Source organism: Chelmon rostratus, chromosome 21 (assembly GCF_017976325.1).
Source record: "Chelmon rostratus isolate fCheRos1 chromosome 21, fCheRos1.pri, whole genome shotgun sequence".
NCBI lineage: Eukaryota > Metazoa > Chordata > Actinopteri > Chaetodontiformes > Chaetodontidae > Chelmon > Chelmon rostratus.
In genome coordinates this window covers 7,162,029-7,177,989 of record NC_055678.1, presented here as the reverse complement: position 1 = coordinate 7,177,989, position 15,961 = coordinate 7,162,029, and the positions used below count along the sequence as shown (strand labels likewise).

The 15,961-nt window shown below is 43.3% G+C and overlaps 1 protein-coding gene across 1 annotated transcript; it reads right to left on the bottom strand.

Moving 5' to 3' along the window:
- Positions 1-316: 316 nt before the first annotated feature.
- Positions 317-15,756, bottom strand: LOC121624532 (thrombospondin-2-like). The gene is made up of 22 exons (XM_041962278.1): positions 15,632-15,756; positions 15,436-15,501; positions 15,159-15,295; positions 13,033-13,345; positions 12,449-12,966; positions 11,289-11,382; positions 11,025-11,189; positions 10,565-10,741; positions 10,307-10,480; positions 9,862-9,992; positions 8,438-8,572; positions 8,131-8,349; positions 7,942-8,049; positions 7,655-7,814; positions 6,435-6,553; positions 6,054-6,288; positions 5,357-5,584; positions 5,137-5,267; positions 4,684-4,824; positions 4,393-4,490; positions 1,557-1,696; positions 317-625 (listed from the first exon to the last, which is right to left on the bottom strand). Exons 2-22 carry the CDS (start codon positions 15,497-15,499, stop codon positions 618-620), a joined length of 3,495 nt encoding a protein of 1,164 aa, XP_041818212.1. The 5' UTR covers positions 15,500-15,501; positions 15,632-15,756; the 3' UTR covers positions 317-617.
- Between the last annotated feature and the right edge of the window lie 205 nt (positions 15,757-15,961).

Below are 15,961 nucleotides of genomic sequence, written 5' to 3'. Positions count from 1 at the left end.
ACCTGTAAAAATGTAATAAATGACCTTTAATTGTAATGGAGTATTTTTTATAGGGTGTTATTACTACTATTTCTTACACCACCACCTCATATTTCTTCCCTTGTCAGCTTCCTCTCGCCTCATCATTTGTAATAATTACGTTCACCACTAGACGGCACTGGAGACCACGTTTCCACAGTCGTGGTAAATGTACTGCACTGGCGTCATCAGAGAAGGGAAAAAAAACATTGAGGAAAAAAAAAGAACAAGTATTTTATTGATAAGTTACCACCAGACATCTGCACAGAGCTCTGCTCGCTCCATCATCAGTTTATCTCCCATCGCTCCCTTTCGTATCTGGCATCTGGCAATAAATAATTATTTACAACCATTAGCAAAAAGCAAATGAAAAGCAACAAGAGGCTACTGTCACGAGAAATGCTGTCTGAGTCTTACAGTAATATACAGCGAATGAGACAGCCCGGAATCAATACTGTCGCATAAAAAGCTGATAGATAGATGATGGTCACTAATTGATAGTCTTGGCGGGGTAAAGGCCTGGATCTGGTGCATCCTCTCTCTCTCTCTCTCTCTGTTGACCGATTTTCTGAAATGAATGTGGACCTCTGGTGGCTTGTTCAGTTATCTGAGGAGGGAAATAAAGACAAACATGTCACAGTTATGGTCAATGGAGACACATGTTTTACTAAGAGGAACTGATGTAAATGCTGGAGGACGCAGTGATCACTTCACTACTACACCACTTCAATATTTCTATTTCATACTGCTTTATACTTCCCCTCTACTGCAGTTGAGAGGGAAATAATACACTTTTTCACTCCACTACATCAGTTTGAAATATGTCGTTGCTACATTTTAATATTCTACATGAGAAATATAAGATAAGCTTATAAAATACAGCGCATTGCTAAAGATTGAGCCAGTGGTTCCTAACCTTTCTGGCTTGTGACTCCTTATATATATAAAAAAAGCAGTTTTTCTGGTTGTTTTCATTTAAATAGCTGTTTGAGGTGCAAAGGGGTCAAATCCAAGAATCCAATATAACACAGAAAGGCAAAGAGTGGAGAAAAGTCCAAATATTTAAGGTAAAAATCTATGTAGCAGTGTTTTTTTCTCCTTTTTTCTCCCATTAATCATAGCACGACCCCTCAGGTTTATCTTGTGACCCTCTGGAGGGTTGGACCCCCGGGTTGAGAACAACTGGTCTTAAACACTTTACTGTATATAAAGTAGTTAAAAGAGTGCCACCTTCACAAGATACAGCAGAAATATGCTGGTCACACATCGATGCGTCGGTATAACAACCTACTTATGTCATGTACTGTATAATAATACAGAATAAACAATCACAGGGGGACACTGTTCTGTGGATTGAGTACTTTCCAATACTTAAAGTGTATTTATTGTTCTGTACATTTACTTTGAATGCAGAACTTTTACTTGTAATAGAGTATTTTTACATTCATGTCTTAGTACTTGTCCTGAATTAAAGGACCAAAGCACGTCTTCCTTCAGTGATCAGCAGTCAGGACCAGTATTCTGACAGGATATCTTACCTCTGCACTCATATCTGAGGTCTGAGAAGAGCACCTGTTCCTGAGAGAAGACGAACAGTCCCAGCCTGCCTCCAGCCAGGGTGTGGTCGTACACCGCCCCCGAGTCGGACAAAATCTCCCTGCCCTCATACACCACCACCCTGCAATGTCAACGCAGCTGGCGTCATCGCTCACAGCATTTATCATGTGTTTTACCTCCTGTAACTGTAGATACCTGAGAAAACTCAATTCAAAAGCTCAATTGTTATTTTTCTTATCAGCATTATAAGTTGACATTCATGTTAAAATCAGTGGTGGAAAGTAACTAAGTACATTTACTCAAATATCTTACATTCACTTGTATGTCACAACATTTCAGAGGAAAAAACTGCCATTTTTATTCCATCACATTTATCTGCATTGCAGGGTAAGGTTATTAATATAATATTATAAAATATGATGCAGTATAAAGTACATAAAATAGCTGGAATTAGCTCAGACAGCCGGCTACAGCATTAAAATGTGGCTTACATGTTAATATACCAGTTACAATTATCCAGTAGTTTAATAAATAACAATATAACTGTGGCAGAGGCCAGTTTGCCTGCATAGTGGCAACTTAACATTTATTCTTTAATTGAATTTTATCAGTGCTCATTTTTATGAACATTTCAATGCAGGACTTTATGTAGTATATTTACACTACAGGATTTCTGGTACTTTCTGCTTTTGCTCACGTTTGTGGTTTATGAAAAGATGTTCCTCCCTGTTCCCTGTTTTACTGTCACTGAATAACCACTGACGTCAACTGGAGTTATATTTAAAGCAGTTACAGTTTGGCTTCATAGCAACTATCCAAGATACCAACGTGTGTCTGTCCTTCGCAGTCAAAGAGCAGGAGCTTCTTTTCAGTCGAAAATTCAATAAGCGTACAGTCATCCTGCAATCACTCGCTACCCAGAATGCACCATAGCCACCACTTGCATCATCAGTGACAGCCTTCTTTAACAGTATTTGAATCATTTGAACAACTGGGCTCGGCACATTCCGGTTTTGTTCTCTTCCCCCTCACTTTTTCGCAGTTTGACAACCTCACCGTGGAGCCGATGTCGTTCCCCCCATCTGCACATAAACAGCACAAAGCACAGGGAGCTCACGGCCCGGGGGTTTTTGAAAGTCCATTAGTGAGAAGTACAACTAAGCAGAAGCAGACGTGGCAGGTTGAGGAGAACCGGGTACAACAAAGAAACTGAATTAGGCTGTTATAAAATAACTCTTGGAGATGGATGATTTCCTCCAGCGCGAGAACATCTGAGGGTGAATTTCTCTTTCAGAGGTGGCACTGAATGTGATTTTCACAAATTTAAGAAGTTATCCAGCAGATTGTTGTTCCACTGAAACCTGCAGGAACTGAACTGGTACTGGCTGAGCCCCCGAAAGTGGGATCTAAAGGGCCACGCCAGCGCTTTTGCTTGTTTCGCTTGAGTTTTGAATTTTCTTTTTTTTTTTTACATTTCATTCAGTAATTTGTTTTCATTCACTTCGTTAACTTTTGAAAATCCACTCGCGGACACGACAACCTGCTTTTAAGTGTAAAAGGTGATTGATTAATTAATTAATGCTGTAGAAATCACCATGAAACTTCCCCAGTTGATTACTTAGATTTAAGAAAATAGTTTTTTGTATCACAAGTTTTCTGAAATTCTATGTTTAAATAATGCAAAAGATGCATTATTTAAATAAATATCCACTAATTTGCATACATTTCCAGAGCAGAACATTAGACGAAGCCACGCTCACAAACCTTGTTTCGTTTTGTTGACATATTAGAGTCAAAGGTTTTTACAGAGGGAATTTTGCATATTTCTTTTTATGACCCCATAAATAGGAAAAAAAACAGCCATAAAAAAATCAATTTATGCATGTTTTTATGACTAAAATGTGATTTAAATCAGGCTATGAATGATATTTGAACAAAGGCCTCTGTAATTTAAACCTTCAGAATATAGATGAGGTAAAACTGGAAAGTTTGGTGTTTCAGTGCTCCTGAAGTGCAGATTTCTGGCTCAGAGTATGAGAAAATACTCATTTTGAAGATATGTATTGTAAAATTCCATACACGATAACTCCCCCAGTTGATTATTCACGTTAATACAGTTATTTCTTGTAGTACAAATTTTCGGAACTTGTGTGTTTAAATATGCAAAAGATGAATTATTCTCTTAAATATGCACTTATTTAAGGAACAGAAATCTGAACTAAAATACAGCTAGATGTGTGTTTTGGACATTTTATTTCCACCAGTCTGAACTGGTGAACAGTGAATGAAAAAACTATGTTTTTGCCTGTAGCGTCTGGCCTTAAAATCATCAGAAAATTATGTATATGTGATGTGCAGTAAATGGGCTAAAACACCGGTGCAGCTCTTTGAGAGCCACGCCAATACTAACAAATTATTTGGGCAGTAAATTAAAACATAAAGGTTACTGCTCCGTTGAAGCATTTTCACTTGGGAGGAGCTGTTGTTCCTCTGAGTCCAAAAATCTTTGTTTTTGTAACTTTAAATCTTGGGTGACGTAATCCAGCTGTGGTTTGTTGAAAGACAAAAACCAGCCAAGCGGCAAATGCTTTAACTCAATATATGTACCGGTTCATATGTCAGTTGTCCTGTTTGTGACTGTCTGTTTCCACATGACAATGACTAAACACAAGGGAAAAGAGCCATTTCCTCACATGCGCTGGACCTTCTGGGGTCAGTCTCGTTCAGGAATCTCGCCTGGATAAATCTAACCAAAGCTGGATCATGAACTCAAGGTGGGAAACTGGCATTTCAAAGTGATAATGACAGTCTTTGTACCTGATGAACCCAGTCTTGGGTCTGTGGATGAGGTGCATGCGGTAGGCGGTGAAGTCCTTCCAGCCAATTTTATTGGGGTCGTGCCACAACGTTCTGACCTAAAAACAGACACACACACAGACGTCAGGGTGGGCGAGAAAATTGGTGTATCAGGGCTTTACTGTGCCAATCTAATAAAGGACAGTCTGTCCAAGGTTGTTTTAGGGAAGGTTTATCTGCTCAAATGAGAAATTCCTGTGTGATTTACGACAAGCAGAACATGAAGAGACAAAGAGAGACGCTGATTCATGCCTGCTGTCTGGTGTTTCCGGTGTGCCACAGGGCATTGCGCAGATACTCCCCCGGTCCTGTGATGGAGTTGACCAGTTTGATCGAGACTCCCGCTGTGCCAAAAGCTTTGGACGGCTTTTTCTCCCAGTAGGCTTGAGACACCTGTTCCCATAGAGAGAGAGAATGTGGAGGATAAAAGGGAGTGAAGGCTGAGTTGCTGTTTGTACAGTAATGCTGAGGAATGTCGCAGCACGAAAAAAAAAGTGTAGAAAAATGTGTCAGGTCGTTTATGCACTTTTCTATTTTTAACTAGTAAGCTTGTGCAAGGACATAAAAGGGAAATATAAAGGCGGTGAGAAGATATTTGAAGGTGTATAAAGACGGACGAAACGTTTGATTTAAACCTCAAATTAAAGGTTTTAAAGGGCAGTTTAGTCTAATGTCTTTCGTGAAGCCAATATGAGTTGTGGTCACCTGTTTCCACATGACAACATAGAAGCGTCGGCTGGACTGGTAGGCGAACACAATGCCTGCATAGTCGTCATCTCGGTTGGTGTTCACGTAAAATGTCACACTGAAGTCTACAGAGCTGAACTTGTCATATCCTGTTGAAACAAAGGGTCATTCATTTTCCAAAATAATCATTTTCATAATACTTATGTGTATTTTTTTTAATATGTATAGTTAATCTGACCTAAAGCGATGCCAGGGTCCGAGTTGGCTGCCTGCAGCAGCTCAGTGCCTTGGCTGCGGATCACCCACAGAGGGTCGGACTGCGTGGTGCCTTTAGGGTCCAGCAGGACAACCTGGAACTTCCTGAAGTCTGTAGACCCGATATCCTGGTTCAGCGGACAGGGATCCAGCGCATCTGGAATACTGTCGTTGTCGAAGTCGTCAAAGCATGCATCGCCGCTGCCGTCACCTGCAGGAGAGAGGAGTAAGGACAGAGAATGCAACCATGTGATTTCCTGTACTCATTTTTGCCAAGACAGGGGAAAAAAGAAAAGAGATGTGAAGATGTGCAAATGTAGTGAGAAAGTCTTCTATGATGGTGGATAGATTGAAGAATCTTTTATGTATGATTAATGGCCGTACTGAGAGCCATAAACTATTTATGTTGATTCCAACATTAACATGACCTGGGTCACTGGAGACATACTGAACTGAACTGATAGTCACAAGATTTTGCCGCATGACTGCAAAAACTATTTATCATGAATGGTATGAAATAGCTTTTCTTCACATCTGCATCATGATATTCTCAGATATTCTCAATTCTTTTGATTTATCTTCGGTAGATCACGATTGATTATGCCCGACACCTTTTTTCTCTTGGTTTTGAGAGCACCCATCTGCCACCTAAACTTTAGAGAAACCGTAGCAGTGCTGACCATCAGAGTCCATCTGGTCCCTGTTGGGCACCAGTCTGCAGTTGTCCCGGTCGTCAGGAATACCGTCGTTGTCATCGTCATGGTCGCAGGCGTCTCCCTTCCCGTCCTTGTCGTGGTCGGCCTGGTTGCTGTTGGCGATGTAGGGACAGTTGTCTAGAGAGTTTTGGTGGCCGTCCTCATCGATGTCCTGGTTGTCGTCGCACATGTCCCCCACCAGGTCGCTGTCGGAGTCAAGCTGTACACACAAACACATTTCATATATTTAGTGTTAAATCACAAGTCTCCATGCTCAGTTTTACCTCATCAAGCACACCCACTCCCTACATACACACTAGCACCAATGTTGATTTCAGTGCATTTTTCAGTAGATAGGATGAGGACCTGCTGTGGGTTGTGTAGGAGGGGACAGTTGTCACACTGGTCTCCAACACCATCCAGGTCTGTGTCCCTCTGGTCAGTGTTGTAGACTAGGGGACAGTTGTCGCGGTCGTTCAGAACCTCTGGAGAAAGACACACACACAGATAAACTGTATCTCCTTTTTACACATAAAAAAAAACTATCCAACCAATATTGATCAAGACTTTGTTTGGATTAATGTAATCTGATCTATATTTAAAGAGGCAGTAAATTCAAAAATTCACAAAAAAAAAAAAATTGTTGCCAGGACACTCCAGCCACAGATTACACGGCCATGCCACCCTTCACCCACCACTCCCATTCAGCAATGAACTGTCAAAGTGTGACTGAGAGGAGCTGACAGGAGTAGCTGTAAGTGTACTACATAAGTAAAAGTACTACGAGTCCTAATGAAGTAGTTTACAGTATTGAACAGTGTTTTAGTTGTTGGGGCAGATCTACAGACTCATGTGTGCCCCCCTCTTCTGCTGAATCCTCGCTATGCTAACATCAGCTAGCAGTTGCATTGACTTTGAATCACCTCTCCCGGCCGCCAGTGAAGGTGGAGACTCGTGTGGAACTACAGTTAACGTCACTGCTTTCAGTTTCGTCCTGCGATCCGTCCTGCGTTGTTTGTGAATGGAATTAGCAAACTTGGGACGATGAATTGCGCTTGAAACGCACTGTGCATAACTTCTGATCTCTCAATCAAAACAATAACAAGAGACAGAGTTTGATGATGTCATGAAGTAGCGAGGGTCATGAGAGTTTTTCGCCATTAAGTGGCCACCAAGAGGGGGGTGTTCATATGGATTCCTCTTGTCAACGAGGTAAACATGACCTCATTTGAAGACAGCATTATAGCAACAAGGGGGCAAAGGAGACATGATGCCACTGACAGGCAACCAAACCAAATGCACCATTACCTCAAACAAAATATTTGTTGGAAAAAGAACTTGACTCAACAAAATATATGACATAGGTCTACTCATTTTAAGACATTTTTCATTTGGAAATGTTACATATTACGCCTTTAAGTTTAATCTGTTTTATCCATGTGATGGATAAATACATATAAGACACCACTCAAATCTGACAATATTAGCTGAGCTACTGTCGTAGCATAGACATTAACCTAATAAGTTTGAGAAAAATGGGATAAGTAACTAAATGTTCCCGGCATGGTTTAGTGAGCAGCTCCTACCGTCTCCGTCAATGTCGATGCTGCAGGCGTCTCCTTCTCCGTTGTCATCAGTGTCTGTCTGCAGCGGGTTGCTATCAAATGGACAGTTATCACAGCGGTCCCCGACCCCATCTCTGTCAGAGTCAAACTGCCGGGGGTTGTACACCAGCGGGCAGTTGTCCTATGCCAAAAGCACACACACACACACACACACACACACACACACACACACACACAGCTGATATGAATATTTGCCTTTTTTTTTTACTCCTCATCAAAGTTATTCCATGTCTGAGCCACAGTCTCACCCTCTCGTCTATGATGTCATCGTTATCATCATCAGGATCGCAGGCGTCTCCCTGCCCGTCCTTGTCCAGGTCTTCCTGTCCAGAGTTTGGTAGCATGGGGCAATTATCCTGCAGCCAATCACAACGCGGTTGAGTGAAATCCAACCAGACCACAGCCAGCCAATCAGATTAGATGTTTTGTTCTTTTACCTTTTGACAATGATAGGTTGCATTCTTTTTGCAGGGTAGTCTGTAGTTGGGCCAGCCATCCAGATCAGAGTCTTCACCACACAGGAAGCCGTCGCCCGCGAACCCGACTGCACACACACACTTGAACAAAACCTCGGACGCCAGGCCCAGGTACACGCACTCAGCATACTTGTGGCAGGTGTGTGTGTTGTCTTTGCAAGGGTTGTATGGCTCACACACCTGCAACCAATGCAAGCATTTGAGAATAGTTGTAGTTCAAATTGAGGATAATAGTTCATAGAAATTAAAGTTAATATTTAACACATGCCTGCTTGATTTTCAGGGCTTCCTCCAGTCCGAGGCCATATGGCTGGGTGCCTTTATAGCGAGGAGGACAGGGCAGGCAGTAGTACCCAGGGTCTGTGTTTACACACTGTGTGACACACACATCCTCCACTTCACACTGCAGAGATAGAGACATTAACCATGTTCAGCATATCAAACACTAACTGTGAATACAAAGGTTTGACCCGAGGGGCTCTCTGCCGGGATCAGACTATGTAACATTTATTGCTTTGGAGATGGTCATTATGTCAGAGCAGCCCAGTCACCTGAATAAAATGCACTGTGCATCTCTGCAAACCACAGGCACGTTCAGTTTGTATGTTTCATATGCATCACATCAGCATTTCTACAATAGGCATTAATGTGATGTAATTCAGAATACAGGAACATTCATGTGAGCTGAGCTTCTCATCAGGAGGAAGGAAGGATGGTGGTGGTGACAGCTATGCGAGACAACAGCCAGCAGACCTCTGTTCCAACTGTGTTTGTGGAAATAAAAACATTTTTTTACCGAGAGGTTGGGACATTTTCCAGCCATGTTTGTGGCGACAAAACCAGGTATTTGAAGCCAAAGCATGAACTTTTCGGGACCCTAACCATGTGATCTTTGTTCCTAAACATAACCTGGTTTGCAGAACCGTACAATACCAACATTCTGACGATTGGGTTGGTCAGATTAGGTGATCACGGTGCCTTCAGGTACAGGCTAGATGTTGAACTGACCAACCATACCTTTCTAAACCTACATGAAGTGCAAAGGTGATTGGATCAGAGATCTGGGATTCGGGATCTGGAAAGTCAGTGTCAAACTAGGCCAGATGCAGTAAAAATCAAGAGCCTGCAGCCATGCTAACAGCTCTGTGAGGCTGTTCTTCGATACAGCCACGTTTTGAGCTACATGTAACATCAACATGCTGACATGCTTGCAACTGCAATGCCAGCACGCTGACATTTTGTAGGTATGATTATAATATTTAGTGTGTTTGCATGCTAACATTTGCTAACCACTAAACACAAATCTAAAGGCATTGTCAGGCTAATGGGATTATCATTCGTTTGTCAGTTTGAGCATTTCTCATTTGGAATAAAACATAAAACTTGGACACTTAAAAAGAAATGTCCTGATGATGGCGCTAGATGAAAAGATAAGATAAGACCAAAGCAATAAGAATTCATCCTGGGGGAAACTTTCATGGCAATCAATGTAATGGACGGTGGTAGATCGTCAAGACCGGAAAAACACGTTTTGCCTTTATGCTGAGGCCTCACAAGTCCTGCTGTCAATGCAGGATTAGCTGACATCAGCTGTGACATTAAATGGGAAAGAAATCATCAAACTGTTGTTTCCAATTCCCCACATCAGTGATATGGAGTCATTAACTGGCTGATGTAGCCTGCTCCTATTACCTCGTTCTCATCCTCACAGTGCGTGCCGTTGCCTTTTAAACCCAACGGACAGCGTCCACATTCCCACGATCCATCGCTATGTGATGTGCACGCCACACCAGGAAAACATGGATTTGACAGCAAGCATATATCTGAAACAATACACATGTACACACAAAGGCATTCATACACAATCCAAATAATCCCATTGGTTCACAGCACCTTATTATTCTGACAAAGTTTATATTTGAAGCATTTGTCTGTTCTATTCTAAGCCTCAATAATTGAATAAAGGCAGAATAAACCCTGTAGGACATTCTTTTTTAATCCTCTGAAAAATATATGTTTCATTTCATTCAAGGTTTATCCATGGATGCGAGGCTTAGCCCTCTTTTAGAGTAATATCTGCTTACACAGTTTAAGATGTGCCCATAGCCTGAGGTTTGTGGACAGGGTTGAGGTTTACCTATAGGACATGGTTGTTTGTTACATGCTTCATAGTCCACGGCGTCTCCAGCACAAGGCTTCCCACCGTTCTGAGGAGCAGGGTTCAAACACTCCCGCTGACGACTGATAAGACCTCCCCCACACGACTCGGAGCAAAGTGACCATCCAGTCCAGCTTGTCCAGCCTCCGGCAACTACGCACAAACACATTATTTTACCTGTGCACCAGTGAAGTGCTACAGTGCAGACTGTATGTGCATTTGTGCTCATATACTCACCGGGGCAGAGCGTATTGTTGCAAGGTTGTGTCTCCCTGGCGCTGCCCGTGCACCCTCTGCCCCCCTTCTGTGGCTGGGGGTTGTTGCAGAGACGAACCCGCGTGATGTTGCCTTCGCCACATGTGGTTGTGCATGCGGACCAAGGAGACCAAAGGCCCCAGTTGCCGTCAGCACGCGCTAGACATGAAGCAAGGACATAAAGATTGGAAAAGGCGCATGTTTTTTGTACAGTAGCCTTGAAAAGAATTCAACACAGACCACCAACTCCAAACTGCGTATGCTTTTTACAGAACTGCAACATGCTTCCAATTATGATCTGAAATCCAATCGTCTGAAGCCCCATACTTTTGATCTTTGAGGAATATTCAATTAATTCCCTTGAACCAGCCGTGCTCAATCAATCTCAAAAAATAAATTAAATCAGGACGTGACAGATCAGACATGCAGAGTGATGTCCTACCCTTGCGGTCACACTTTGTCAGCATGCAGCTGCGGGTTTGGACTGACGGGCCGGAGCAGGACGGCATGATGCCATTGCAGGATCGGCCCCTTTGATGACCTCCTCGTCCACAGGTGACCGAACAGTCGGTCCACTCAGACCACGGGGACCAGCCGTCTTCATTATCTTTACACACACATACACTGTTGGTATACCTTTATCGAATTTTGCATCTTAGCACACATTTTCTGCACTAAATCAAATTTTTAGACAAGCTGAACTCACTGAGACAGACAGGACAGCACTTTCCATCGATAAAGGAGGGATTGATGCAGGACACAGGAGGGCAGGACACCTGTTGACACACCACCTTTCCATCCTGCACAAGGTGAGGAAGACACAAACCAGTGTTCACACATAAATAATTTGTACAATATTTAAGTCAAGCCATGTTAGTTTGAGCCAGATGTTTTGCTAAATGCCAGTCCTCGTAGAGGAATGGTCTGCTGTCATGACTCAGAATGAGTCTGGCAACTCCCTCAATCCATCCTTGACAAAACTAATGATGTTTTCTGAAGAAAAACAGACTCAGAGCGGAGGATGAAGCAATCATAAAATAGAGGAGACAACAAAGGCTGCACTGGAAATAAATGAAAACACATTGGATACAAGTGAAACTTAAGTATCTCTTTGGCTACAGCCAGGAGACCGTTAGCGTAGCGTGTAACTATCTGTAAAGCCACAACTTGTTGTTTCTACATTTCAGTTTTTGTACTGATCAAACAAAACCAGACATGAGCTTTAGAGGTGCTGGTACATTGATTTTTTGAACCTCTGAACAGAACCAGTTTTTATGCTCACCTAATCCAACAGTCTCCTGGCTATAGCTTCACATTTAACAGATATGAGCTATGTGCTATCTTATCTTCTTATCTAAAGCTCAGCAAGGGCGCAAATAAGCCAATTTCCCGAAATGTCAAACTATGCCTTTGAGTTTAGGCTTCTTTACAGCCATTCTAGAGGATACTTGTACTTTTTTGATTCAAGGATTTTAACAAGTAAAGACTGGACACTTAACGTCACAGCTCTGAAGTCCAGTTTTTAGTCATGTCCTTAGAGTCAAGTTGCAAGTAATTCAAGTCATGCAGCAGTCAAGTCCATGTCCAGAGATGTTACGTATTTACATAAATCAAACAAAATAACACAAAAACTTGAGACTGGACTTGGACTCCCCCCGAAAGACTTAAAAACTGATCTAGGCTACGTACACAACAGAATTACAGATAAAGATGGGAGTGATTGCAGTGTAGATTTACCAGTTAATGTAGATGATGCAGGCTAATCTATGACAGATCTTCCTTTAATTCAGAGGCTTGCATGGCAGCCTCCCAGGAAAGACTTCACTGCTGATATTCTAGATTGTAGTTACATAAGACAGTGCTGACCTGGCAAGTACAGGAGGTGCAGCTGTCAACCTCCCAGTCGTCGCCCTGCTCGTACACTCGCCCGTCTTGGAAACACCAGATCTCCCCGTCCCTGTCTCTGTCAAGGTCGTCAAGATCATCGTCGCCACCATAACCATCACCTTGGCCATGGCCATCGCCAGGGCCTCCATGGCCATAGCCATAGCTGCCACCATGCCCTTCGTCATGGCTGCCACCATAGCCATCTTCATGACCATAGCCATGGCTGCCACCACGCCCGTTGTCATGGCTGCCACCATGGCCATCTCCATGACCATAGCCATCGCCACGGCCATTGCCATAGCTGTCACCACGCCAGTTGTCATGGCTGCCACCATGGCCATCTCCATGACCATAGCCATGGCCACGGCCATTGCCATAGCTGCCCCCACGCCCGTTGTCATGGCTGCCACCATGGCCATCTCCATGACCATAGCCATGGCCACGGCCATTGCCATAGCTGCCCCCATGCCCGTTGTCATGGCTGCCACCATGGCCATCTCCATGACCATAGCCATCGCCACGGCCATTGCCATAGCTGCCACCACGCCCGTTGTCATGGCTGCCACCATGGTCATCTCCATGGCCATAGCCATAGCTGCCACCACGCCCGTTGTCATGGCTGCCACCATGGCCATCTCCATGGCCATAGCCATAGCTGCCACCACGCCCGTTGTCATGGCTGCCGCCATGGTCATCTCCATGACCATAGCCATCGCCATGACCATTGCCATAGCTGCCACCACGTCCATCTCCATGGCTGCCACCGTGGCCATTGCGACGGCCACTGCCACGGCCGCGGCCACGACCACTGCTGCCGCCACTGCTGCTGTTGCTCAGCTCAGCCAAAGATATGCGCATCACCTCATTTTCTTTTGACTGAGAAAAGAAAAACATAAAGATTTTCAAAACATGACATCAGCAGAAAAACTGTATTTTTCTCTATTTATATCCGATGCTTTGTATTGCTACACAGAAAATCAAATGAATTGGGCTAGAATGATGGTTGAGTTGATAAGTAGCCAACATTTTGAAACATTCTGGCTCTGACACTGTTTTCACCTCTCTGCTGCCCAACCTCCCTCTTGCTCTTCTCAGTTTATTTAAACCAAACCAGATTGTTGGAACAGTGAAAAGACTAACCATGATGGTTTTGGTGAGTTTATTTTATTTCTGTCAATTTCAATGAAACTCATACTATGATCAGGGAGGTAAAAATTATCTTTTTGTCATTGGAGTCTGGTGGCTTTGATGAGAGCGATGCAGTTTCTGATTAAACAAAAACGATCTTTGTCTCCAAGAAAAAGGTTTATCTCTGCAGAGATTCTTTTCATAATGTTTTCAGACACTTCTAATAACAGTCTGAGCCTGTCAATGGCAAAAACAAGAACTTTTAATGGGCATGCATTGGAGGTGCACAAATGCTCCGAAAGATTGTATTAAAGCCCATTTCTCAGCTGCCGGCTGAGAAAATTCCTGCCCCCATTAGTCACTTAAATACAAAAACATGGGAAGATAGAGTCAAGATTGAAAAATACCAAAGTTTCCATTTAAAAGTGAGGTGAGTCAGGACACCTTTTGTCAGATTCTGCAAATATCTCCTCACGGTCCGCTAGCTGTGTATTCTGTGTGTGAGTTGAAAAAAAACAGGGCTTGTACACAGACCTGGCTCTGGAAATGGGAAACAAAGTGGCTCAGACCGAGCCACACAACATTATTCCAGCCAATCAGCAACAGGTGGCGTTGGCGCTCGAGCACAGGACATGTTAAGAACACAACATGCTAACATCAGTGAGGCTTTCCACAGGTGGAGAGACCTCTGAGAGCTGAAAGGCATGACGACGGATGTGCAGGTCGCTCTGTTTCTGCTTGCTCTGCGGGTAACATCAGTGTTGCTGTTTTGTTTGTGATGGCTGTGATTTGTGTGCCAGTTAACATACTTTCCCGCAGACAATCAGCTTGCTTTCTGGTTTGCCAAGCTATGCTGTTGTTTTGATGTTAACTATAATAGCAGGACAGCTGTGAGCATCAGCCTGGAACTGGTGTGCTGGCTCTGGGAAACCGCATCGTCCTCTCTGCACGTCCGTGAATTTGAGGGACGTGGCTTCTGAGGGAGCCCTGAAGGGAGGGGTGCATTTGTTTGGGTGTTGAGCTCAAATATCAACAATCTTTCTCCAGAATGACTCACCCCACCTTTAACACTGATGGTATTCTTTCTGCCTGTTTTTTTTTTTACCCCAAAATTACCAGGACATTTACTGCAAACCACAGTGATTGCTGCCAGAAACTAGGATGTCGCTACTTGTTCCATTTGCACTGAAAAAAAGCTACTCTCTGTCGGCTCTGTCCCACAGATTCCCACAAAGCTCTACCTCATCAAATGAAATGTAAAGTGCATTGCACAGGCTGGTAGAATTAGACAGCACCCTGTAATTGTCTCCATTTGTGTATTATAATCACACAATCAGTCAAAATTAATTTTGTTTTACTGATGTTAAAACACCTTTAAATGGGACACATGTTAAAAATTATTTTTTTATTTATAGAAGAGAAAACAAATATAGTTTCTTTTTTCTTTTCTAAAATCCAATTTCAAGCTCATGCCATATCAGAAGAAATGCAGCATCAAAGAACTAAACACAGCAAACGCTGACATGCAGATGATACATGCGCATGTATGTGTGCGTCTTACAACTCTCTCTAGATCTTCAAGCAGGCTGCTGGTGACAATACGCAGGCCTTGGATCTCAGTGAGCAAGGCCACCAGCTCTTCACATGGATGACGACAGATTTCTGACGACACATTGTCGACCTTTGTACCACTGACCCCTGGAGAGGAGGCACAAGTGTGTTTGGTCTGTGCTAGATCTTATACCCCATAAAAAGAAACTTTCTTTGTGCAGATTTTTGAATGCAGGTATTCTATTTGTGCCTGTGAGTAAATGCACACATGAGTGTGTGTGTGGTACCTGCACACATAGCTGCTGCATAGAGGAATATCAGAAGCCAGGGGAAACCTCTCAGCGGACTCATTCCTGTTCACACATAAATCACATATGCAGTCACCATGAAATACGGCAACTATACTGTTACACCACCGCACGATGCAAGCAGGTCTGCTGCAGAGGAGATAAAAGAAGAAGACGAAGATGAAAACCTGCATACCTGTGTGCTTGTCGCTGGTCCGACTTTCTTCACAATAAGAAAATCAAGGCTGGTCGACTCGTCCCTGCTGCAGCTCCACAGGAGGAATGTCTGTCTCCTCTTCCTTATTTCCTTGTCTCCTTGTTTCCTTCTCACCTTGGCATCTGGATCGGCATGACTTCCTCGGTAATTTGTTGTTGGAGCATGCAAAAAGAAACGGGGGCTGGTGCGAGTGGAATCTGAGTGAAGAACATGCAGACAGCTCTTTTAGTTCTGTAGAAAGTTCTAATGTGGTTATGTATTTGTTTGAGAATGTGTGTGTGTGCGTGTGTGTGCGTGTGTGTGTGTGTG